At 45.8% G+C, this 27,642-nt stretch overlaps 1 protein-coding gene across 8 annotated transcripts in view; it reads right to left on the reverse strand.

Annotated features, from left to right (window-relative positions):
- FAT3 (FAT atypical cadherin 3) overlaps positions 1-27,642 on the reverse strand; it is a 711,071-nt gene that overhangs the window by 43,749 nt on the left and 639,680 nt on the right. For all 8 annotated transcript variants that reach the window (XM_077298543.1, XM_077298546.1, XM_077298544.1 and 5 more), the window contains 2 exons: positions 13,520-13,654; positions 12,481-12,638 (listed from right to left, as the gene is read on the reverse strand). In XM_077298543.1, coding sequence (XP_077154658.1) covers positions 12,481-12,638; positions 13,520-13,654 — 293 coding nt within the window. The remainder of the gene's footprint in view (positions 1-12,480; positions 12,639-13,519; positions 13,655-27,642) is intronic.

Raw genomic sequence — 27,642 nt, forward strand, 5'->3', positions numbered from 1 at the left:
TGTGATCTGCTCTCACTTTCCGGCCGGCAGACAGTCAGAGCAGGAAGCAGACGGCAAGGGACCTGACGGACATCAGATGGTGAGTATGTACGGTTTGTTTTTTTTTACTTTTACGCTGGTAACCACGGTAAACATCGGGTTACTAAGCGCGGCCCTGCGCTTAGTAACCCGATGTTTACCCTGGTTACAAGCGATCGCATCGCTGGATCGCTGTCACACACAACGATCCAGCGATGACAGCGGGAGATCTGTTGTGAAATTGGATTTTGGGCTCCCCCGGTGGCCACTGGTGGAATTGAACTGGTGTGCATCATCCTCTCTGTTCACCTGTTTCCATCAGGATGTGGGAGTCGCTATTTAGCCTTGCTCCTCTGTCACTTCCATGCCGGTCAACATTGTAATCAGAAGCCTTTCTGTGCATGTTCCTGCTTCTAGACAACTCCCAGCTAAGTTGGACTTTAGTCCTTGTTTGTTTTTGCATTTTGTTCCAGTTCACAGCTGTAGTTTCGTTTCTGTGTCTGGAAAGCTCTTGTGATCTGAAATTGCCACTCTGATGTTATGAGTTAATACTAGAGTCTTAAAGTAATTTCAGGATGGTGTTTTGATAGTGCTTTTAGCTGACCATGAAAGTGTCCTTTCTGTCTTCCTGCTATTTAGTAAGCGGACCTCAATTTTGCTAAACCTATTTTCATACTACGTTTGTCATTTCATCTAAAATCACCGCCAATATTTGTGGGGGCCTCTGTCTGCCTTTTGGGGAATTTTCTCTAGAGGTGAGCCAGGACTATATTTTCCTCTGCCAGGATTAGTTAGTCCTCCGGCCGGCGCTGGGCGTCTAGGGATAAAACGCAGGCTACGCTACCCGGCTACTGTTAGTTGTGCGGCAGGTTTAGTTCATGGTCAGTTTAGTTTCCATCCTTCCAAGAGCTAGTTCTATGTTTGCTGGGCTATGTTCTCTTGCCATTGAGAACCATAACAGTTTGACCGGCCAAAAAGGGTTAAATTAATTGACAGAGAAAGGAGAGATAAGAGAAGTCTGCTGAATATTTTTTTTTTTTTTTTTTTCCTTCAGTTCTGAGTGTGCTTGTAATTGAATCTCTTGCAAGTCTGCCTATGTTGCAGCCTTTCTCTCTCTCTCTCTCCTTCTAATCCTGGAATGGCTCTGTGTTCACCTGTGTAAAATGGATATTCAGAGTTTAGCTGCAGGTTTGAATAATCTTACCACGAAAGTTCAAAATTTACAAGATTTTGTTGTTCATGTTCCTATATCTGAACCTAGAATTCCTTGGCCTGAATTTTTCTCGGGGAATAGATCTTGCTTTCAAAATTTCAAAAATAATTGCAAGTTGTTTTTGTCCCTGAAATCTCGCTCTGCTGGAGATCCTGCTCAGCAGGTCAGGATTGTGATTTCCTTGCTCCGGGGCGACCCTCAGGATTGGGCTTTTGCATTGGCTCCAGGGGATCCTGCGTTGCTCAATGTGGATGCGTTTTTTCTGGCCTTAGGGTTGCTTTATGAGGAACCTCAGTTAGAACTTCAGGCGGAAAAGGCCTTGTTGTCCCTATCTCAGGGGCAAGACGAAGCTGAAATATACTGCCAGAAATTCCGTAAATGGGCTGTGCTTACTCAGTGGAATGAGTGCGCCCTGGCGGCGAATTTCAGAGAGGGTCTCTCTGATGCCATTAAGGATGTTATGGTGGGGTTCCCTGTGCCTGCGGGTCTGAATGAGTCCATGACAATGGCTATCCAGATCGATAGGCGTCTGCGGGAGCGCAAACCTGTGCACCATTTGGCGGTGTCTACTGAGAAGACGCCAGAGAATATGCAATGTGATAGAATTCTGTCCAGAAGTGAACGGCAGAATTTTAGACGAAAAAATGGGTTGTGCTTCTATTGCGGTGATTCAACTCATGTTATATCAGCATGCTCTAAGCGTACTAAGAAGCTTGATAAGTCTGTTTCAATTGGCACTTTTCAGTCTAAGTTTATTCTATCTGTGACCCTGATTTGTTCTTTATCATCTATTACCGCGGACGCCTATGTCGACTCTGGCGCCGCTTTGAGTCTTATGGATTGGTCCTTTGCCAAACGCTGTGGGTATGATTTGGAGCCTCTTGAAACTCCTATACCCCTGAAGGGGATTGACTCCACCCCATTGGCTAGCAATAAACCACAATACTGGACACAAGTAACTATGCGGATTAATCCGGATCACCAGGAGATTATTCGCTTTCTTGTGTTGTATAACCTACATGATGTGTTGGTGCTTGGATTGCCATGGCTGCAATCTCATAACCCAGTCCTTGACTGGAAAGCTATGTCTGTGTTAAGCTGGGGATGTAAGGGGACGCATGGGGACGTACCTGTGGTTTCCATTTCATCATCTATTCCCTCTGAGATTCCTGAATTCTTGACTGAATATCGTGACGTTTTTGAAGAACCTAAGCTTGGTTCATTACCTCCGCACCGGGAGTGCGATTGTGCCATAGATTTGATTCCGGGTAGTAAATACCCTAAGGGTCGTTTATTTAATCTGTCTGTGCCTGAACATGCTGCTATGCGAGAATATATAAAGGAGTCCTTGGAAAAGGGACATATTCGTCCTTCGTCATCTCCCTTAGGAGCCGGTTTTTTCTTTGTGGCTAAGAAAGATGGCTCTTTGAGGCCGTGCATTGATTATCGGCTTTTGAATAAGATCACGGTTAAATATCAATATCCGTTGCCACTGCTGACTGATTTGTTTGCTCGCATAAAGGGGGCCAAGTGGTTCTCTAAGATAGATCTCCGTGGGGCGTATAATTTGGTGCGAATTAAGCAGGGGGATGAGTGGAAAACCGCATTTAATACGCCCGAGGGCCACTTTGAGTATTTGGTGATGCCTTTTGGTCTTTCAAATGCCCCTTCAGTCTTTCAGTCCTTTATGCATGACATTTTCCGTGATTATTTGGATAAATTTATGATTGTGTATCTGGATGATATTTTGATTTTTTCGGATGACTGGGACTCTCATGTCCAGCAGGTCAGGAGGGTTTTTCAGGTTTTGCGGTCTAATTCCTTGTGTGTGAAAGGTTCTAAGTGCGTTTTTGGGGTTCAAAAGATTTCCTTTTTGGGATATATTTTTTCCCCCTCTTCCATCGAGATGGATCCTGTCAAGGTTCAGGCTATTTGTGATTGGACGCAACCCTCTTCTCTTAAGAGTCTTCAGAAATTTTTGGGCTTTGCTAACTTTTATCGTCGATTTATTGCTGGTTTTTCTGATGTTGTTAGACCATTGACTGATTTGACTAAGAAGGGTGCTGATGTTGCTGATTGGTCCCCTGCTGCTGTGGAGGCCTTTCGGGAGCTTAAGCGCCGCTTTTCTTCCGCCCCTGTGCTGCGTCAGCCTGATGTTGCTCTTCCTTTTCAGGTTGAGGTCGACGCTTCTGAAATCGGAGCTGGGGCGGTTTTGTCGCAGAGAAGTTCCGATTGCTCCGTGATGAGACCTTGTGCTTTTTTCTCACGTAAATTTTCGCCCGCCGAGCGGAATTATGATGTTGGGAATCGGGAGCTTTTGGCCATGAAGTGGGCTTTTGAGGAGTGGCGTCATTGGCTTGAGGGGGCTAGACATCAGGTGGTGGTATTGACTGACCACAAAAATCTAATTTATCTTGAGTCCGCCAGACGCCTGAATCCTAGACAGGCGCGCTGGTCGTTGTTTTTCTCTCGGTTTAATTTTGTGGTGTCCTACCTGCCGGGTTCTAAGAATGTTAAGGCGGATGCCCTTTCTAGGAGTTTTGAGCCTGACTCCCCTGGTAATTCTGAACCTACAGGTATCCTTAAGGATGGAGTGATATTGTCTGCCGTTTCTCCAGACCTGCGGCGGGCCTTGCAGGAGTTTCAGGCGGATAGACCTGATCGTTGCCCACCTGGTAGACTGTTTGTTCCTGATGATTGGACCAGTAAAGTCATTTCTGAGGTTCATTCTTCTGCGTTGGCAGGTCATCCTGGAATCTTTGGTACCAGGGATTTGGTGGCAAGGTCCTTCTGGTGGCCTTCCCTGTCTCGAGATGTGCGAGGCTTCGTGCAGTCTTGTGACGTTTGTGCTCGGGCCAAGCCTTGTTGTTCTCGGGCTAGTGGATTGTTGTTGCCCTTGCCTATCCCGAAGAGGCCCTGGACGCACATCTCGATGGATTTTATTTCGGATCTTCCTGTTTCTCAGAAGATGTCTGTCATCTGGGTGGTGTGTGATCGTTTCTCTAAGATGGACCATTTGGTTCCCCTGCCTAAGTTGCCTTCTTCTTCCGAGTTGGTTCCTCTGTTTTTTCAAAATGTGGTCTGATTGCATGGTATTCCGGAGAATATCGTTTCTGACAGAGGTACCCAATTCGTGTCTAGATTTTGGCGAGCATTCTGTGCTAGGATGGGCATAGATTTGTCTTTCTCGTCTGCTTTCCATCCTCAGACTAATGGTCAGACCGAGCGGACGAATCAGACCTTGGAGACATATTTGAGGTGTTTTGTGTCTGCAGATCAGGATGATTGGGTTGCTTTTTTGCCTTTAGCGGAGTTTGCCCTCAATAATCGGGCCAGCTCTGCCACCTTGGTGTCTCCCTTTTTCTGTAATTCGGGGTTTCATCCTCGATTTTCTTCTGGTCAGGTGGAATCTTCGGATTGTCCTGGAGTGGATGCTGTGGTGGAGAGGTTGCATCAGATTTGGGGGCAGGTAGTGGACAATTTGAAGTTGTCCCAGGAGAAGACTCAGCTTTTTACCAACCGCCGGCGTCGGGTTGGTCCTCGGCTTTGTGTTGGGGACTTGGTGTGGTTGTCTTCTCGTTTTGTCCCTATGAGGGTTTCTTCTCCCAAGTTTAAGCCTCGGTTCATCGGCCCGTACAAGATATTGGAGATTCTTAACCCTGTGTCCTTCCGTTTGGACCTCCCTGCATCTTTTTCTATTCATAATGTTTTTCATCGGTCATTATTGCGCAGGTATGAGGTACCGGTTGTGCCTTCCGTTGAGCCTCCTGCTCCGGTGTTGGTTGAGGGCGAGTTGGAGTACGTTGTGGAAAAAATCTTGGACTCCCGTGTTTCCAGACGGAAACTCCAGTATCTGGTCAAATGGAAGGGATACGGTCAGGAGGATAATTCTTGGGTGACTGCCTCTGATGTTCATGCCTCCGATTTGGTCCGTGCCTTTCATAGGGCTCATCCTGATCGCCCTGGTGGTTCTGGGGAGGGTTCGGTGCCCCCTCCTTGAGGGGGGGGTACTGTTGTGAAATTGGATTTTGGGCTCCCCCGGTGGCCACTGGTGGAATTGAACTGGTGTGCATCATCCTCTCTGTTCACCTGTTTCCATCAGGATGTGGGAGTCGCTATTTAGCCTTGCTCCTCTGTCACTTCCATGCCGGTCAACATTGTAATCAGAAGCCTTTCTGTGCATGTTCCTGCTTCTAGACAACTCCCAGCTAAGTTGGACTTTAGTCCTTGTTTGTTTTTGCATTTTGTTCCAGTTCACAGCTGTAGTTTCGTTTCTGTGTCTGGAAAGCTCTTGTGATCTGAAATTGCCACTCTGATGTTATGAGTTAATACTAGAGTCTTAAAGTAATTTCAGGATGGTGTTTTGATAGTGCTTTTAGCTGACCATGAAAGTGTCCTTTCTGTCTTCCTGCTATTTAGTAAGCAGACCTCAATTTTGCTAAACCTATTTTCATACTACGTTTGTCATTTCATCTAAAATCACCGCCAATATTTGTGGGGGCCTCTGTCTGCCTTTTGGGGAATTTTCTCTAGAGGTGAGCCAGGACTATATTTTCCTCTGCCAGGATTAGTTAGTCCTCCGGCCGGCGCTGGGCGTCTAGGGATAAAACGCAGGCTACGCTACCCGGCTACTGTTAGTTGTGCGGCAGGTTTAGTTCATGGTCAGTTTAGTTTCCATCCTTCCAAGAGCTAGTTCTATGTTTGCTGGGCTATGTTCTCTTGCCATTGAGAACCATAACAGAGATCCAGCGACGAAAGAAAGTTTCAAACGATCTGCTACGACGTACGATTCTCAGCAGGGTCCCTGATCGCTGCTGCGTGTCAGACACTGCGAGATTGTAACTATATCGCTAGAACGTCACGAATCGTGCCGTCGTAGCGATGAAAATGCCACTGTGTGACGGTACCCTTAGGCCCAATGGAGAATGAGACTTGGGAGTCGGTGTTGGAGTGGGTTCCACGAGTGTCATTAAGTGAACCGTATAGGCTGTCGCAACTTTACATCATACATAGAGTCTATAAATCTCCGGAAGTTCTGCATAGAGAGGGGTTGCGCGCCGACTCTGAGTGCCCGAGATGTAGGACTGTGAATGCCGGAATATATCATATGATGTGGACGTGTCCGAGATTGGCTGCTTTTTGGTTGGTGGTTCTGAGTCGTGTGGAAGGAGCGTATAGATGTAGGGTTCCGAGGGATCCGATAGTTTGCTTATTGGGATATGTGGATGAAATTGGAGTGGATTACAACTGGAAGATTGCAATTGCTAGGCTATTATATATGGCTAGGAAAGTGATAGCACGGAACTGGATTAAGGAGGAACCGCCTGCGAGGGGTGAATTCCTTCAATATGTAAAGCACGGCCTCAAGTTGGAAAAGGGAGTTTACAAGAGACGCGGGAAAACAGAAACGTTCGATAAAATGTGGTCTCCGTGGATTGAATTGGGGTAGGGTAGGTAAAGGGAATGGGAAGCTAAAGGCCTTTGACTGGTGAAAATTGCTGGATGATTAGGCGGCCTTAAGTGAGTTGAGTGGACTAAAGATTAATCAATTCATTAATATTTTGATAGAGAAGTTCTAATGGAGATGAGCTGTCCTTTGGGGGCTGGGTGGGATTTGTTGGGAATGTTGGGGGTTTCTAAAACTGGAAAATTTTGTATGTAACATTTTGAAATATGGTGGATAATGTAATGTTTATTCTAAATAAAAATCTACTTAAATTAAAAAAAAAGAGATAGAGGACCAGTGCACTCCTAGAGACAGGGGAGCGGTGCGCTCCTAGAGACAGGGGAGCGGTGCGCTCCTAGAGACAGGGGAGCGGTGCGCTCCTAGAGATAGGGGACCGGTGCACTCCTAGAGACGGGAGCGGTGTGCTCCTAGAGACAGGGGAGCAGTGCGTTCCTAGAGATAGGGGACCAGTGCACTCCTAGAGACAGGGGAGTGGTGCGCTCCTAGAGACAGGGGAGCAGTGCGCTCTAGAGACAGGGGACCAGTGCGCTCCTAGAGATAGGGGACCAGTGCACTCCTAGAGACAGGGGAGCGGTGCGCTCCTAGAGACAGGGGAGCGGTGCGCTCCTAGAGACAGGGGAGCAGTACGCTCCTATAGATGGGAGCAGTGAGCTCCTAGAGACAGGGGAGCAGGGCGCTCCTAGAGACAGGGGAACAGGGCGCTCCTAGAGACAGGGGAACAGTACGCTCCTATAGATGGGAGCAGTGAGCTCCTAGAGACAGGGGAGCAGGGCGCTCCTAGAGACAGAGGAGCAGTGCGCTCCTAGGGACAGTGATATCCTAGAGACAGGGGAGCAGTATGCTCCTATAGATGGGAGCAGTGAGCTCCTAGAGACAGGGGAGCAGTACGCTCCTATAGATGGGAGCAGTGAGCTCCTAGAGACAGAGGAGCAGGGTGCTCCTAGAGACAGAAGGTGAGAAGATCTCTTTAAATAAGACTAAGTTTGGTGCATCTTCTAGTTTAACTGAAGAACTGAGTCCCGTCTGCTGGACTTGGGGAGGGGGATTTTAATACTAATAATGGCCCTGTACATATCATCTCTCTTTGCTTTCCTGAATGTTTGCAGAGTAACATAATTTCATTCTTGAGATTCCCAGTAATTAATTAATTGGCCTGTGGCAGAATTGGGAGTCTAAAACCTTCACAATTCCACAATACAAATTCTTGGTTCTGTAATGAGGGACTAATCCACCCCAAAGATGAGCATGGTGTCCTCAGTTTTGAGGATGTTCTAACATGGGCATAGCAATCGTTTCTCTATTTACAGGTAGCTGGAGGCGAGTATATACATAGTACAGACGGGGAACCATAGTAAAAATGAAACTAACCCCTCTCAAGGTTTTGCTCTTTCACGACCCTTTGTCAGTTATCCACCCCCTTGGACATTTCTTTAGGCCTCTTTCCTTCTTTTGTAATGTATTTCCAAATCCGACATTTTTTTTGTTGAAGAGCCGCACTGTACTGTACTTGCCATCCTGTCACTTCCCGTAGACAGAAGTCCTGCACCAATCAATGGATAACCCTCTCTCCAAACATCTCATGGCATAACCATGGGACACCTCTATGGAAAGAACTCAAAAATGCCCCGTCCTTGTGACTATAGTGACAGTTGCTTGAGTCTACCATCTACCGCCTTTTTCTTTAAATGCACCCAATCTTGCAGTCTTTAGACTTTATCCTACTCTGGTGTAAAGAAAGTTAAACACAGGAAAATACAGTTTCAAGCCTTAATTACTTGTAATGACCTAAACGCCCCGAGTGCTGCCTCGCTGTTCTGCAGCAGACTAGCAATTTACATACAAAAGCTTTTTAGAAAACCTTCAAAGAGTCTGCAAGGGGGATGAAGGATACAGCGGTTCTGCAGTCTCAGGAGACAGAAGGCGCGGGTTGGATTTTTCCCCTTTTTTCACTTATTCGGTTTGGTAAACATAAAAAACCTTTATACCATAAAAACAGAAGGCTAGGCGGATTATATACTGTATACAGTGGGCAAAAAAAGCATTTAGTCAGTTCTCCCACTTAAAAAGATGAGCGAGGCCTGTAATTGCCATCATAGGTAGACCACAACTATGAGAGTCAAAATGAGAAAACAAATCCAGAAAATCACCTTGTCTGATTTGGTAATATTTATTTTGCAAATTATGGTGGAAAATAAGTATTTGGTCACCTAAAAACATGCAAGATTTCTGGCTCTCACAGACCTGTAACTTCCTTTTTAAGAGGCTCCTCTGTCCTCCACTCATTACGCAGTAATGGCGTCTGTTTGAACTTGTTATCAGTATAAAAGACACCTGTGCACACCCTCAAAAAGTCACACTCCAAACTCCACTATGGTGAAGTCCAAAGAGCTGTCGAAGGACACCAGAAACTAAATTGTAGCCCTGCACCAGGCTGGGAAGACTGAATCTGCAATAGGCCAGCAGCTTGGTGTGATTAAATCAACTGTGGGAGCAATAATAAGAAAATGGAAGATACAAGACCAATGATAATCTCCCACGATCTGTGGCGCCACGCAAGATCTCACCCCTTGGGGTCAAAATGATCACAAGAACGGTGAGCAAAAATCCCAGAACCACATGGGGGACCTAGTGAATGACCTGCATAGAGCTGGGACCACTGTAACAAAGGCCTACCATAAGTAACACACTACGCCACCAGGGACTCAGATCCTGCAGTGCCAGACGTGTCCCCCTGCTTAAGCCAGTACATGTCCGGGCACATCTGAAGTTTGCTAGAGAGCATTTGGATTATCCAGAAGAGTATTGGGAGAATGTCATAAAATCTGATGAAACCAAAGTAGAACTGTTTGGTAGAAACAAAACTTGTCGTGTTTGGAGGAGACAGAATGCTGAGTTTGCATCCAAAGAACACCATACCTACTGTGAAGCATGGGGGTGGCAACATCATGCTTTGGGGATGCTTCTCTGCAAAGAGACCAGGAAGACTGATCCATGTACATGAAAGAATGAATGTATTGTGAGATTTTGAGTGCAAACCTCCTTCCATCAGCAAGGCTATTGAAGATGAAATGTGGATGGGTCTTTCGACATGATAGTGATCCCAAGCACACCGCCAGGGCAACGAATGAGTGGCTTCGTAAGAAGCATATGATGGTCCAGGAGTGGCCTAGCCAGTCTCCAGATCTCAACCTCATAGAAAACCTCCCCACAGAAGAAACTACAATCAACAGGCTCCAGGGAACCAGCAGTACAGTTAGCCTTCAGTGCCATCTGCCATTACATGGCACAAATTCAAATAAATATCTACAAAACAGGATCTGCTGGCACATTAAGAGTAAGTTCACACTAGGCGTTTTTTCAGCGGTTTTTTTTTTTCTGCAGCAAAACTTGAGCTGCAGAAAAAAAAAGCATTTTTTCCTTGTTTTTTCTTGCGTTTTTGCGTGCGGCTTTGGCATGCTAGATTTGTCTTGTGAGCATGCTGATAAAGTTTAGTGTCCTATTCTATGGAATCAGATTTTGGCACAAAAAAAGGCAGCCAAACCTGGTACCTACGTTTTTTCACCACCAATTAATTTCAATGGGTGAAAAAACGCTGAAAGAAGTGACTTGCTGCATTGTGCAAAAAAACAAGCAAAGCACAAAATCTCATAGGCTTTGCTGTTACTGTAAAACGCAGCTGAAAATTTGCATAAAAACTGCAGCAAAAACGCCTAGTGTGAACTTAGCCTAAATCTTCACTCTGGTTATCAGAGGGGTGCCCCAGTATTCGATGGCTGGGTATCCTAATAGGGTAATTAAATGGGATGTAATAATAGCGATACAGAATCTTTATATCGTATTGTTCTATTAAATATAGCAAAAACTTGACAAAGGATGGTAAAACTAAAAAGTTTCCCAAAGTCTTATTAAGGCAATTCAGGAGCGAAAATCAGAAACCATCATATTTCTTATTATAAGGGGTCCCTGATCTCGTTCTCTCAGTGGCGGTTAGACATAATAATTAATTAGACAGGACGAGGTGGGAGGAGGACGAGGGAGACTCATATAATAAAGCATGTAATTTCGGAGACCTCCGCCTGTGACTTTCCACATACCGCGTGTGTATAATTACACCGTAATATGGCGATGCTTTATTTACACCTCAGCCAATAGCTGTTTTCTCTGATGAATGGCACGTATGATTTTAGGTTATAGGCGACACACAGAGTATGGGAATAAAGCGGACATCACAGGAATCGGCGCTGCGCGGCACATTGGTGAAATCTGGGAACATTCATCTAGATCACTATGTGACGAGTCCCCGCAGACTGCAGGAACACAACCGGCCTGGATTACTGGGAATAATTAATGATGAGCGAACGTGTTCAGATAAGGCGTTATCTGAGCATGCTCGGGTCTTCGGCATGCACAAATAATATGTTTAGAGTCTTCGCGAGACATGCAGCTGCAGGGACTGGAACATATTATTCGAACTATTAATAATCACTCCTCCAATGGTAGAGATCTATTGTGTTACTCATCCTCAGCATCCAAAACCAACAATTGAAAAAATCAGTCGGAAAGAGGAAACAAATTGACGTAGAATAGCTGAGGTCGTCATGATTCATAACGAGTGAATAGAGCGAGCTATTCCTCCCGACTTCTCCGTACACATGCACACTCTCGGCTCGTGCACGTGTTCTTAAAGGGTACATGAAAGTAAGCCGTCGACGAACACTTCCTCAAATGGCTTTTCTTTTAGTACAGTTCGAACGTCTTTTCTTTTTCATTAACGAGTTTTCCTGGAATAATGACCATTTAACAGTATAATCAGATGGTCCCTGTCATTTACTGGGTTCACTTGTCAGCTCTAATGCTCCCCCTAGTGGTGAGTGCAAGTAGACAGAATTTTAGCATTTAAAAGGAATCTGTCAGGAGGTTTTTGCTATTTAATCTAAGAGCAGCATAATATAGGGCAAGTTAGCCTGATTCCAGGGATGTGTCACTTATTAGGCGGTGTGTTGTAGTTTCCATACAATCAGTGTTTTATTAGCATGAGATTATCACTGCAGGTGCCAGACAGTCAAGCTAATGTGTGTAACCCCACCCCCCATCACTGATTGGCAGCTTGCTGACAATGTACACAGGAAGCTGCCAATCAGTGGTGTGGGTGGGGTTATACACACTGCTACATCTACAGCAGAGAAAACAGGGATTCTATCAAAACTGCGCCAAGCAGTCTAGTAAGTGACACATTGCAGGAATCAGGCTCTCTTGCCCTATATTATACTGCTCTAAGATATAGCAAAACCCTGCTGATAGATTCTTTTTAACTCTGTCAGTTCAGGGGATTTGGAGGTGGAATAAAAGCTCTGATTTCTATAAAAAATATATATATTGAAACGTTAAAGAGGTTTTCTAAATAGAAATCAGAGGTTAGGGATCCTAGAAGAAAGAAATAATAGCACTACAATCTCCCACTGATCACATGCTTTCCAATGGGACTGGAAGTGATAAAATCCCAACCACCAGTTACCTGACCTCTGACATCAAGCGACAGATGATTGGTGGTCGGGACGTGATCACTTCTGGTCCTGATGGAGAGCAACGAAATGGAAGGGTTTTCCAATCACAGGGTTTCTACTGCTTTATGTAATTGGCCAAAAGTTGCACATGAGCAGAAGAGAGAATTTGGGGTTCAGATCTTTAAAAGGCAAAGGTGTCGTCCAGAGTTGTACATGGCCCGATAGGTATAATGTGGGGTACGGTTGTGATTTGTAGCCGATTTTTACCACGGACTTACCTTCAGGATCATGCAGGGGTTGGATCTTGTGTACATGATGATGGCGCTGTTCTGCAGAGTCCGCATTCTCAGGCCCAGTCTGAATTCATCTCGCTTGCTGTTCTCGGAGACACGGTATTTGATGTAACTGTTTCCAGCAAAACTTAGTGAAGTGTGTCCTGAAAATAATGAGGAAATATACTGTATTCATTCATACAAATTTGTTTGGCGGATTTAAAGGGAATGTCTAGTATAGAAAAAAAATCATTTTCATACGCCCGAAAAATTTTCATTTTCTAATTGTTTAGAAGACCTGTTATGTCCCGTGATACACAGACATTCCATTCATATGAATGAGTACTGTGTAATTCTTCACTCTCCCTGCGGGGGCACTGTGGGAAAACTGAACACTTCCTAAAAGCATCCCTCACTAATTACAGCTAATCTCTCGATCTCCCATCAGTGGTTCAGTTAGCGATCAGTTTATGGTCAGCTTATTCCTACTAACATGTAGGAATTGTCCGGGTAATTTGTGAGTCAAAAGTTAGCAAAAATGACCCGGTCTCCTGATGGTAGCGTGGCGGGACTGTATACGTCACTGATCTTATACGTAAGTGTAGTGATGACATCCATATACCGTAATATGGACCATCCTCTACGGGTTTGGCTGATGAGGGGGTCATATAGTTTCTACGTGGTATATATGGGTGTCTTTGGGTGGAACTCTCCCCTCTATGATATAGAGCCTGATGGGGCATGTGGATGGAGTTGTCCCATTTTTCGGATGGCTGGGCGCTTCTTGGATATTATGACCCCACATGGTTCCTGAGCCTCTTCATACGGGACGCACGGGGCTTACTGTGACATTAGTACGGTACTACATTCGGACGGCTATACGCTTAACCTTCCACCCCATCCTGACGGCGCCGTTTCTCTCGCCCTAGTCTTATTTACTACCTTTGGGCTCCGGAATAAAGAAATTCTGTAATCCTTTGATATAAAAGTAAATGTTAAAAGCTTCTGTCCGTGTCGGAGATATCCTGTGAATAATGGATTTTACCTGAGCATTCTCCGAGTTTGCCTGGTGGGCACTGGCAGATGAATGGTCTCCGGCTGACTTCGTACCCCACACATTGCATATCCTCGGGACACGGCTTGTTCAAACATGGATCGGCGGAGCCGGGGCAGAGTCCACCTGCAACACACGGAACAGCCTGAGAAGAAAGCCTGCTGTGCGTCTCCTATGAGGATGGCTGATGATTGTGGATGATGTGCGGCTTTATTATCCCATGTAATAATACATATAGTGGAGCACATCAGGCAGCATAATGGTCCAGGCACTGTGGGAACCCTATACAGCACCACAGTCCCTGTGGTTCCATGTCACAGACACTGTGCCGCCATATGGTGCCTCCATGATGTCTCTCTAATATAGCCTGAGATGGAGATAACTGTAAAGTGCAAGGACCCTATACAGCAACCAAAAGAGTGACTTTTATAATATAAAGCCATGGGCAATGTGCCGCCATATGGTGCCTCTATGATACCTCTGTAATATAGCATGAGATGGAGATGACAGTCCCTATGGTTCCATATCATAAACCTGTGGGCACTGTGCCGCCATATGGTGCCTCTATGTTGTCTCTGTAATATAGTGTGAAATATTGATAACCATAATCTAAAAGGACCCTGTACAACATCAAATGTAGTTCCTATGGTTCCATGTCACCAACCTGTGGGCACTGTGCCGCCATATGGTGACTCTATGTTGTCTCTGTAATATAGTGTGAAATATTGATAACCATAATCTAAAAGGACACTGTACAACATCAAATGTAGTCCCTATGGTTCCATATCACCGACCTGTGGGCACTGTGCCGCCATATGGTGCCTCTATGATGTCTCTGTAGTATAGCCTGAGATGGAGATAACCGTAATCTAAAAGGACCCTGTACAGCACCAAATAGAGTCCCTATGGTTCCATGTCACCGACCTGTGGGCAGCATGCCGCCACATGGTGTCTCCATGAAACCTCTGTAATATAGCCTGAGATGGAGATAACAGTATTGCACAAGGAACCTGTACAGACACCAACAGAGTGACTATGCTTCCATATTACAGACCCATAGTAACTGTGCCGCCATATGGTGCCTCGATGATGCTGCTCTAATATAGCATGAAATATACATAACAGTAATGTGCAGGAAGATTCTCCAGTAACCAAGAGAGTAGCTATGCATCCATATTACAGACCCATGGTCACTATGCCGCCATACTGTGCTTTAATGATACTGCTGTAATATAGTATGGCATGGAGATATCAGTAAAGCAATCTGCAGGAACCCTACACAATAGCAAAAATAGTCCCAATTGATTCATTTTATGAATGGATTGACACTATACCGCCATATGGTGCCTTTATGATACTTCTGTAATATATTGCAAGATAGAAATAACAGTAAAGCAGGAACAATGTCAGCACCAAACATTTACCCTATGCCTCCACATTACAGACCTGTAGACACTGTGCCATCCTATAATCCCTCCATGACACCTATGTGCCATAGCGTGAGAATGAGAACAGTAAAGCAAAGTGAAGGGACCCTGTACAGCACCGACCACATGCCCTATGCCTCCATATTACTGACCCATGTTCTCTGTGCTGCCATAACCTCTCTAATACAGCACGGCATGGAGGTCACAGTACAGCAATGTGCAGGGACCCTGTACAGCAACCAACAGAGTGACCATGTTTCCATGTTACAGACCCGTCAGCACTATGCCGCCATACTGTGCTTTCATGATACCTCTGTAATACAGCATAAGATAAAAATAGCAGTAAAGCAATGTGAAGGGACCCTGTACAGCATCAAACAAAGTCCCTATCCTTCCATACTACAGACCGATGGGAATATGCTGCCATATGGTGTCTTGGCGATATCTCCGTAATATAGCACAAAGTGAAGATAACAGTAAAGCAAAGTGCAAGGACCCTGCACAGTAGCAAAAAGAGTCCCTTTGGTTTCATATTACGGACCCATGGTCACCATGCCGCCATATGGTGCCTTCATGATACCTCTGTAATATAGCATGAGATGGAGATAACAGTAAAGCAATGTGCAGGCACCTTACACAGTAGGAAAGAGAGTCCCTAATGTTTCATATTATGGATCAGTTGGTACTATGCCGCCATATGGTGCCTATGTGATACCTCTGTAATACAGTGCAAGATAAAGATCGCAGTAAAGCAATGTACAGGGACCCTGCACAGCATCAAACACAGTCCCTATCCTTCCATACTACAGACTGCTGGACACTATGTTGCCATATGGTGCCTATATGATACCTCTGTAATACAGCGCAAGATAAAGATCGCACTAAAGCAATGTACACACATCCTGTACAGCATCAAACACAGTCCCTATCCTTCCATATTACTGACTGCTGGACACTATGTCGCCATATGGTGCTTATTATAGGATACCTCTGTAATACAGCGCAAGATGAAGATCGCACTAAACCAATGTACAGGCATTCTGTACAACATCAAACACAGTCCCTATCCTTCCATACTATATATTGCTGGACACTATGCTGCCATATGGTGCCTATAAGATACTTCTGCAATACAAAGTAAGATAAAGATCGCACTAAAGCAATGTACAGAGACCCTGTAAAGCATCAAACACGGTCCCTATCCTTCCATAATACAGGCCAGTGGGCACTATGCCGCTATATGGTGTCTTTGCGATATCTCGGTAATATAGCACCAAGTTGAGATAACAGTAAAGCAATGTGCACGGACCTTACACAGTAGCAAAAAGAGGCCCTAATGTTTCATATTATGCATCAGTTGGCACTATGCCGCCATATGGTGCCTATATGATACCTCTGTAATACAGCATAAGATAAAGATAGCAGTAAAGCAATGCACAGGGACCCTGCACAGCATCAAACACAGTCGCTATGCTTCCATGATACAGACCAGTGGGCATTGTGCCGCCATATGGTGCCTTCTTGATACATCTCTATAGTGGCAGTTTTTGCACTACAAGGACTAGTTTCGTTGGACAATCTCACACGATAGACTTAGATACACCAGTCCTGATAATTTCGGCATCACCTATGACCAGTCGTGTCCATCTTTCATCCCGGGGAGCGTTGGTTACACTGCCTCTTCGCGACAACTTATTCTTCCAGTATAACAAAGGTGGAATATATAACCCGAAAGGAAGCATGAGAGGGAAGCCACACAGGGGATCGCTCCGTCACATAAGCGCCATGTGGACGCGCCACTTCACTTCCTACGCAATTAATGAGCATCTGATGGAAGGCCGGGGCAGCGCTGACAGGGAAATGCTCGGCGTACGTCTTCTGGCCGGGGCTCGGATTACTCAGACGATTATATATTTTCTTTCAGAAAAGGGTAAATTACTGTTTTCAGAAATGACATGGTTGAGTTACCGACTCAGACGAGGTCTGAAGTGACGAGTGACAGCCGGAGATTGCACGTTACGGTCTCGCCTGATACACTAGAACTGAATGACGAGACCCCGAGAAGGCAGATTAAAGGGGCACTCCGGAGGGGTATGTCATGTTTGGATGTCATGACATAAACCAAAATTTAGATGAAAGTGTCCACTGAATGTCAAAAATGATCATCCTTACTTGTATAGAGCCAACATATCCCCACCCCCTTCCCCCCTTTTTTGGCTCATTATTAGACGATGTGTTTTCAGGTGGGTGAGCAGAGGAGTTACATCTTGAAAAGTTGTGGCTGTCACTTATGGGGGTTGTGATTATTGTAAACTCACTATATCTGGCATGGGGACTTGCGGTTATTACCTTTATGGCAGTCCAGTGACTGGCACTGTTACTGGGATCTCTTTGGCTGGCACTGTTACTGGGAGCTCTTTGGCTGGCACTGTTACTGGGAGCACTTTGGTTGTCACTGTTACTGGGAGGCCTTTGGTTTGCACTGTTACTGGTAGCTCTTTGGTTGTCACTTTTACTGGGAGCTCTTTGGCTGGCACTGTTACTAGGAGCACTTTGGTTGGCACTGTTACTGGGAGCTCTTTGGCTGGCATTGTTACTGGGAGGCCTTTTGCTGGCACTGTTACTGGGAGCTCTTTGGCTGGCACTGTTACTGGGAGCTCTTTGGCTGGCACTGTTACTGGTAGCTCTTTGGCTGGCACTGTTACTGGGATCTCTTTGGCTGGCACTGTTACTGGGAGCTCTTTGGTTGGCACTGTTACTGGTAGCTCTTTGGTTGTCACTTTTACTGGGAGCTCTTTGGCTGGCACTGTTACTGGGAGCTCTGTAGTTGTCACTTTTACTGGGAGCTCTTTGGCTGGCACTGTTACTAGGAGCACTTTGGTTGGCACTGTTACTGGGAGCTCTTTGGCTGGCATTGTTACTGGGAGGCCTTTTGCTGGCACTGTTACTGGGAGCTCTTTGGTTGGCACTGTTACTGGGAGCTCTGTGGCTGGCACTGTTACTGGGAGCTCTTTGGGTGGCACTGTTACTGGGAGCTCGTTGGTTGGCACTGTTACTGGGAGCTCTGTGGCTGGCACTGTTACTGAGAGCTCTGTGGCTGGCACTGTTACTGGGAGCTCTTTGGCTGGCACTGTTACTGGGAGCTCTTTGGTTGGCACTGTTACTGGGAGCTCTTTGGCTGGCACTGTTACTGGGAGCTCTTTTGCTGGCACTGTTACCGGGAGCTTTTTGGCTGGCACTGTTACTGGGATCTCTTTGGCTGGAACTATTACTGGGAGCTCTTTGGCTGGCACTGTTACTGGTAGCTCTTTGGCTGGCACTGTTACTGGGAGCACTTTGGTTGGCACTGTTACTGGGAGCTCTTTGGATGGCACTGTTACTGGGAGGCCTTTGGCTGCCACTGTTACTGGTAGCTCTTTGGTTTGCACTGTTACTGGGAGATCTTTGGCTGGCACTGTTACTGGGAGCTCTTTGGTTTGCACTGTTACTGGGAGATCTTTGGCTGGCAATGTTACTGGGAGCTCTTTGGTTGGTACTGTTACTGGGAGCTCTTTGGCTGGACTGATACTGGGAGCTCTTTGGTTGGCACTGTTACTGTGAGCTCTTTGGTTAGCACTGTTACTGGGAGCCCTTTGGCTGGCACTGTTACTGGGAGCTCTTTGGCTGACACTGTTACTGGGAGTTCTTTGGTTGGCACAGTTACTGGGAGCTCTTTGGTTGGTACTGTCACTGGGAGCTCTTTGGTTGGTACTGTTACTGGTAGCTCTTTGGTTGGCACTGTTACTGGGAGCTCTTTGGTTGGCACTGTTACTGGGAGCTCTTGGGCTGGCACTGTTACTGGTAGCTCTTTGGCTGGCACTGTTACTGGGAGCTCTTTGGTTGGCACTGTTACTGGGAGCTCTTTGGCTGGCACTGTTACTGGGAGCTTTTTGGCTGGCACTGTTACTGGGATCTCTTTGGCTGGCACTGCTACTGGGAGCTCTTTGGCTGACACTGTTACTGGGAGCTCTTTGGTTGGCACTGTTACTGGGAGCTCTGTGGCTGGCACTTTTACTGGGAGCTGTTTGGCTGGCAATGTTACTGGGAGCTCTTTGGTTGGTACTGTTACTGGGAGCTCTTTGGCTGGACTGATACTGGGAGCTCTTTGGTTGGCACTGTTACTGGGAGCTCTTGGGCTGGCACTGTTACTGGGAGCTCTTGGGCTGGCACTGTTACTGGTAGCTTTGGTTGGCACTGTTACTGGGAGCTCTTGGGCTGGCACTGTTACTGGGAGCTCTTGGGCTGGCACTGTTACTGGGAGCTCTTGGGCTGGCACTCTTACTGGGAGCTCTTGGGCTGGCACTCTTACTGGTAGCTCTGGTTAGCACTGTTACTGGGAGCTGTTTGGCTGGCAATGTTACTGGGAGCTCTTTGGTTGGTACTGTTACTGGGAGCTCTTTGGCTGGACTGATACTGGGAGCTCTTTGGTTGGCACTGTTACTGGGAGCTCTTGGGCTGGCACTGTTACTGGGAGCTCTTGGGCTGGCACTGTTACTGGTAGCTTTGGTTGGCACTGTTACTGGGAGCTCTTGGGCTGGCACTGTTACTGGGAGCTCTTGGGCTGGCGCTGTTACTGGGAGCTCTTGGGCTGGCACTCTTACTGGGAGCTCTTGGGCTGGCACTGTTACTGGGAGCTTTTTGGCTGGCACTGTTACTGGGATCTCTTTGGCTGGCACTGTTACTGGGAGCTCTTTGGCTGGCACTGTTACTGGGAGCTCTTTGGTTGGCACTGTTACTGGGAGCTCTGTGGCTGGCACTGTTACTGGGAGCTGTTTGGCTGGCAATGTTACTGGGAGCTCTTTGGTTGGTACTGTTACTGGGAGCTCTTTGGCTGGACTGATACTGGGAGCTCTTTGGTTGGCACTGTTACTGGGAGCTCTTGGGCTGGCACTGTTACTGGGAGCTCTTGGGCTGGCACTGTTACTGGTAGCTTTGGTTGGCACTGTTACTGGGAGCTCTTGGGCTGGCACTGTTACTGGGAGCTCTTGGGCTGGCGCTGTTACTGGGAGCTCTTGGGCTGGCACTCTTACTGGGAGCTCTTGGGCTGGCACTGTTACTGGTAGCTCTGGTTGGCACTGTTACTGGGAGCTGTTTGGCTGGCAATGTTACTGGGAGCTCTTTGGTTGGTACTGTTACTGGGAGCTCTTGGGCTGGCGCTGTTACTGGGAGCTCTTGGGCTGGCACTGTTACTGGGAGCTCTTGGGTTGGCACTGTTACTGGGAGCTCTTGGGCTGGCGCTGTTACTGGGAGCTCTTGGGTTGGCGCTGTTACTGGGAGCTCTTGGGCTGGCACTGTTACTGGGAGCTCTTGGGTTGGCACTGTTACTGGGAGCTCTTGGGCTGGCGCTGTTACTGGGAGCTCTTGGGCTGGCATTCTTACTGGGAGCTCTTGGGCTGGCACTGTTACTGGTAGCTCTGGTTGGCACTGTTACTGGGAGCTCTTGGGCTGGCACTGTTACTGGGAACTCTTTGGCTGGCGCTGTTACTGGGAGCTCTTGGGCTGGCACTGTTACTGGTAGCTCTGGTTGGCACTGTTACTGGGAGCTCTTGGGCTGGCACAGTTACTGGGAGCTCTTTTGCTGGAACTGTTATGAGGGTCTTACTGTATGTATAGCATTGTTGTGGGAGTCCTGTAGCTGGTACTTCTATAATGACCGTGTGGCTGCCACTGTTATTGTGTCATGTAACTGACATTCACCTAGCGTTTCATGGCTTTCACACCATAGTGGTTCTTTAGCTGGCACTGTTACTAGGCTATCTGGCTGACTTTCATATGAGGTTCCATGTCTGTCATACTTCAGTGATCTTGTGGCTGGCACTGTTACTGGATTATGTAGCTGACACTCAGGGGATTCCGCTGCTGTCACACAATAATGGTACTGTGGCTGGCACTGTTATTGGATTATGCGGCTAACCCACAAATAGGATGCCATGTCTGACATACCATGGTGGTCCTGTGGACACTCCTTTGGTGATTTGTGGCGGTCACAGCCGTAGTGGCCCTTTGTCTGGTCCTATTATGTGGGTCATGCAGTCGTCACTGGGACCAGCAGTGTTCTGGTGGTGTACATGGCTGGCTCTGTTATGCAGATTGTGTGGGTTCAATGCCATGTAGGTCCTGTGGTGTATGTAGTTGGCCTAGCTATAGGGGTCTTGTGGTTGGCCCATTCCTATATATGTATGTGAACAGTAATGCCGCCAGTATTGTCTTTTTTTACGCACGTGTCACTTAATTCTGCATCCTCAAACTCCCAAAAGATATTCAGCAAATGTCAACCTATGTTTATTCATGTCGCCGCTCCTTCACTCCAGCGATGCATCTGAGAAGTATTAATGCCGGAGAGTTTTGCATTTCATAAAACATTGAGATCCGATGAAAACAAACTAATTTTGATGTTTTTAAATGTGTCGGATTCGGGATTTCTACACTTTCCCACCCCTGAGCTTTTCATAAAAAGTGCTAGCCGTACGCGTCACTGTAATGCTGAATGGATTAAAGGGGAAGTCTCCCGGGCCCTTGTGCCTAACAGGGTGGAAGACCTCTCCTCAGAAGCACATGGTAGGTGAAGGCCTGTTACAGATTTTGTATTGGGGCCCAGGAGCTTCCATCTGGATCTAGAGACCTTATCTAGAGACCATCTGGACCTAGAGACCTATATTAACCTGAACTCCCAATATTTTAACCCCAAATCATGTTACATTTTAAGACCCTCTTGCTCAGACCTCCAAAAGTTGGAAAACCCATTTTCATTCATCACATTAGGAAATTCCGAGTTAATAGAGGTGGATCTTCCATTCAAGATCAGAGTGGAGAATGACCACAAAGTGCGGTTCTCTGGAGGACTGTATTGTGTAATGCTTCATTTCTCCTGTGGTGGCACTGTAGGGAAATTGATCAGTTACTGCCAGGATTACGCAGCGATCACAGATGATCAATAAGATTTCTGTGATTAGTATTATATCAAGGCAGCTTTCTAACAAGAAGGCATTGTCCAAAGTTGAGAACCCCTTAAAATTAACTACCGTAACTTAAAACTAATCCTACTTTTACATGATAGTAGTAAAATTAGAGTAATTTTTATGCCGGTAATTACCAACCTGATTTCAGCCATTGTAACACGTTGGAAAATCAGAGCTGATCTAATATAACCTTCCTCTGGCCCTTTGCAATCATTTTTATAAACCTTCCCCTCCATAGTCTTACTCCTGTATTCGGGAGGAGATATTTATTAGAAATTCAGCTTTTAAAGGATTTTGTGGATTCATTTGTCTCAATGCTGCGTGATAAACTACACTGGTTCATCCTTACTTCAAGAGATCGGCCCAAGGTGCTCAGCGCCAGATGGACCCTGAAACTTTAATGTGTGACAGATGTAAGGTTGTGTCCTTTACCATATGGGCCCTGCAACCAGACACGGCAGCAGCGGAACACGGAAAATCTGCATGTAATACACACTCATTCATTATCTACTATGTACCTGTGCTTTACTGAGGTGTGTCACATGACCATAGCATATGACCATAGCATATGACAATGCCCATGTGGTCAGGATCATAGCATATGACAATGCCCATGTGGTCAGGATCATAGCATATGACAATGCCCATGTGGTCAGGATCATAGCATATGACAATGCCCATGTGGTCAGGATCATAGCATATGACAATGCCCATGTGGTCAGGATCATAGCATATGACAATGCCCATGTGGTCAGGATCATAGTGTATGACAATGCCCATGTGGTCAGGATCATAGGTAATAACAATGCTCATGTGGTCAGGATCATAGTGTATGACAATGCCCATGTGGTCAGGATCATAGGTTATAACAATGCCCATGTGGTCAGGATTAACGTGTATGACAATGCCCATGTGGTCAGGATTAATGTGTATGACAATGCCCATGTGGTAAGGATCATAGTGTATGACAATGCCCATGTGGCAGGATCATAGGGTATGACAATGCCCATGTGGTCAGGATCATAGTGTATGACAATGCCCATGTGGTCAAGATCATAGGTTATGACAATGCCCATGTAGGCAGGATTAACGTGTATGACAATGCCCATGTGGTCAGGATCATAGGGTATGACAATGCCATGTGGTCAGGATTAAAGGGTATGACAATGCCCATGTGGTCAGGATCATAGTGTATGACAATGCCCATGTGGTCAGGATCATAGTGTATGACAATGCCCATGTGGTCAGGATCATAGGTTATAACAATGCCCATGTGGGCAGGATCAAGGTGTACGACAATGCCCATGTGGTCAGGATAATAGGTTATGACAATGCCCATGCGATCAGGATCATAGTGTCTGACAATGCCCATGTGGTCAGGATCATAGGGTATGACAATGCCCATGTGGTCAGGATAATAGGTTATGACAATGCCCATGTGGTCAGGATCATAGTGTCTGACAATGCTCATGTGGTCAGGATCATAGGGTATGACAACGTCCATGTGGTCAGGATCATAGGTTATGACAATGCCCATGTGGTAAGGATCATAGTGTATGACAATGCTCATGTGGTCAGGATCATAGGATATAACATGACAACGTCCATGTGTTGAGGATTAATGTGTATGACAAAGCCCATGTGGGCAGGATTAAAGTGTATGACAATGCCCATGTGGTCAGGATCATAGGATATAGCAATGCCCATGTGGTCAGGATCATACGATATAACAATGCCCATTTGGTCAGGATCATAGTGTCTGACAATGCCCATGTAGTCAGGATCATAGGGTATGACAATGCCCATGTGGTCAGGATTATAATGTATGGAAATCATAATGTCATCAGGATCCCAGTGTCTGACTCAGGGCCGGACTGGCCATCTGGCAAATGCCAGATGGGCTGTTGCAGTCATGGGTTGCATTGTCTGCTATGCTGTTAACAGTATCAGTGTCCTCAGATTGCAATTGACACGGAGCACCAGGGGAAGGAACAACGTGGTCCTATGTGCTTTCAATTGCCAGGGCTGAATTTCACTCCCAGTCCGTTCCTGGTCTGACTTGACAATGCCCATGTGGTCAGGATCATAGGGTATGACAATGCCCATGTGGTCAGGATCATAGGGTATGACAATGCCCATGTGGTCAGGATCATAGGATATAACATTGCCCATGTGGGCAGCATTATAATGTATGGAAATGATAATGTCGTCAGGATCATAGTGTCTGACAATGGCCATGTGGCTAACATCAAAGCTTATGCTAACCTCCATGTAGTCAGGAGAATGCCTGCGTGGTCAGATCATAACGTGTTACAATGCTCATGAGGTCATCTAGGACAACCAAAATAACAAAGTAGGGCACCACAAAGAAGTAAAACCATTACTTAGAACACAATACATAACACATAGAAGTATAACCATTCCTTAGAATATATTACAGAAGTAAATCATTAATAACATCTTCCAATGCTAATGCATATTCTGGTACTTTGGAAGATCAATATTTGTCCTTCCTTGCCCTCTTGCCTCAACATATTTTAGGATAAATGGAGGGAAATGGCACTGACTATGCTCCATGTGTCTATATGCAGACACCCAGTGGTTGGGATGCGGGTAGAAGCCTGTCGGGAAATTTAATAGAAAATTGAATACGTATTCCAATCTCAAATCTGCAGAAATATCAAGGTGGACACATCTGTAATTTACATTTCAAGTATCCGTCTATATCTAGGGACAGTTGTGAGTCTTGGCGGCTATTTTGCAGACTATAGAATATTGCATTTTTAGAATATTGTCACTCAGTCAACGAAATTTATACTATTCACCTCCCAGTCTTGATGTCTCCCAACCTTGTGTATGTTTTCCCATAGACATTTCCTCAGCGCTAAAAGCCTACTCTTAGTCATAACCATAAGGTGTAAGAAGCTTGGCTTACTTTTTGTTGACATCTTTGTGGCTTATTTTGTCCCCTTATGCTCAATTTTGATACCTTACCTTCCTTTGCAAGGAAAAATAACACAATGATCTTTGGGGAAATTCTTCCTTGCCATTTTTGCTCAATCCAATGTACCTATGGGGAGGGATATGCTTAGTCCCGCCCCCGAGGAACATGTGTAGATTTAACATAAGCAGGAGCCTGGTTTTCAATGGGCCCGATGGTTGTCTTATGGCACATAAATACATCTACGGATACAGTAGCTGTGTACACTGTCTATGATTTGGGTCTGCAAGCATAGATTAACATTAGGGATGGTGCAGAGCAATACCGCACTACAATATTCATGCTTTCTAAAGTCACCATGGAGCATGGGCTTGTCCGGCCTTACACTGGAAACTCGTTCCCGTACAGAAGAGAGCTCTGCCGTATTGCAGCCGCCTGGAAAAGAGTGATTTCAGCCACATTCCTCTACGTTCAGCACCATATGGCATTCATCAACTCAATATGTTCTAGATTACGGCTAATTTAAATGTTCATGTGTCTTCACTAAACCTGATTATAAGATGCAAGGCGGTGGGATTAAAGAACACTGCCGAGCATCCTTTTTTTACGAGGGTGACCCCCGTGCTTATATTTACCGTCGCTAGGTTGGTTACACTTTCACATCTGCTTTTAAGTTACTCAAGAAATGTATGTAGGGAGCAGGTGCCGTCGGTGCGCCGTCAGTGTTCCGTCGGTGCACCGTCGCTGTCTATACACCACTTCACTTTATTTTTCTAGAATTTAACCCCCAGATCTTTTTCATATGGTGCATTTTAATCTGGGAGTATAACATACATGGCCTGTTTGTGTTGAACTTTCCCAAATTATGAGCAGAACTGTTGACTTTGAGGATTTCTTTTGATTTGTGGCTGCTGCTCTATCATGTTCCTTCATTGTTTATCTGGTAGTCATGTAAAACTACATTTGACCTGCAGGGTAAAAATGTCTGACTGGCTGCAGCTTCAAGAGACTGCCAGAAAGCACATTTTTTGATTATCCCGACAAATTGAATCTGCCAGCAGATTTTTGCTTTGTAATGTGAGAGCAGCACAATGTAGGGGCTGAGAGCCTGATTCCAGTGATGTATCACTTATTGGACTACTTGGTGCAGTTTTGATAGAATCCCTGTTTTATCTCCTGTAGATCTAGCAGTGCTCGGAATGCTCAGCTCTTTATAACTCCACCCACTTCCACTTCCCTGATTGGCAGTTTCTTGTGCACACTGTTAGCAAGCTGCCAATCAGTGGTGGGGGTGTGGTTATACAAATTAGCTGGACTGCTGGGCATGAGACACCTAGTCCTCTACTGATACTCTCCTGCTGAAAAAAAACACTGATGGTAGTGAAACTACAGGAAGCTGCAAAGAAAGTGACGCATCCCTGGAATCAGGCTCTCTGCCCATGAATTATGCGGCTCTCGGATTAAATAGCAAAAATCTGCTGACAGGTTAGCTTTAAAGCATTTTTTTTTAAATAATGGCAAAAACAGGGAGATAGGACTAAAATCACTCCTAAGGTGCGTTCAGACGTCTGTACAAATCGGTCTGAGGTCAAACCGCAATGCACGGACTGGCTGTGAGACAGCTTCATATACTTTTATGAAGATGTCAAGTTCGGGTCGGCAGAACCGAATCCAGTCCATGCATTGCGGTCCGGTCTCGGATTGATTTGTAAGGACGCATGAATGTGCCCTTAGTCTGGGGTTCACATTGTATCATTGTATGGGATTTCATCTGAAGCCCTGAAAAAGCGCGATTCATGCGAAACGGCCGACAGGAGTGTTGAATTCACCTTGTGGTCTTTCTCACCTGCTTCTTGGCATATTTCATATACGTTTGTCATGGACAAAACAAAAAAAAAATTCAGCTACGTTGAACAAAATGTACGGATGATTGCAGGTACAGGTCTTCGACTACGAAAACTGAGCCTCACTATTATATTTTGTGTTATCTTTTATAATTTACAGAGGCGGGAAATGAAAAGGAAACATTTCATCCCGCGATAAAACCATTAGGATTCCATTAATGACCTCGTTACATTCGAGAGGGGGAAAATGCCTCAAAGGGAGGAGGGGAAGTAAAGCCGTGAATGTCACGGGGTTGGGAATTAATACATTCCGGAATTTTTCAGCAATTAGACTATGTCATAATAATATGACAGGAATGTGAAAATCTTCCGTGTTGCGGCACACAAACCCCGGAAGGCTCCTAACGAGGGAGCGCACGCAGAAGGTTTCAGTTTTTTTAATTTGTGGCCACAAGAAAACGATTGTTTCGGTAAGTGCTATAAATACCAGGTTGGCAGCGCTGGCGTCCATTAATGCATTCAGTAGTGAACCTATGTTTAGGCTCTCGGGCCGTACAAGAGGGGATCGTCCGTGTTCCCCCCGCCTCAGCAATCCTGAAGAATGACGAAACAATAGCCCCAGCTGTTCCTCTGCTATTACTTCTCTTGGTTAGACCTACGGCTTACTGGAAGTATATAATTAGACGGAGACGGCTACCGCCGATTGACGGTGATTTTCTAAAAATACTAAACCCTACAATCATTCTCGGCATGGAGCGGAGTAGCTAATATATTGGTTTTTTAGATTTCTGCTTGTTGAAGCATTTTTGGCCATGAGTCATTAGACCCAAAGACATAATATCAACACTTAAGATGCCTGTCTGTATTAAAGGGTTGGTCAAATATCATTTTTTTTTAATTCTCA

This window comes from Ranitomeya variabilis, chromosome 3, assembly GCF_051348905.1.
Source record: "Ranitomeya variabilis isolate aRanVar5 chromosome 3, aRanVar5.hap1, whole genome shotgun sequence".
NCBI classification, from domain to species: domain Eukaryota; kingdom Metazoa; phylum Chordata; class Amphibia; order Anura; family Dendrobatidae; genus Ranitomeya; species Ranitomeya variabilis.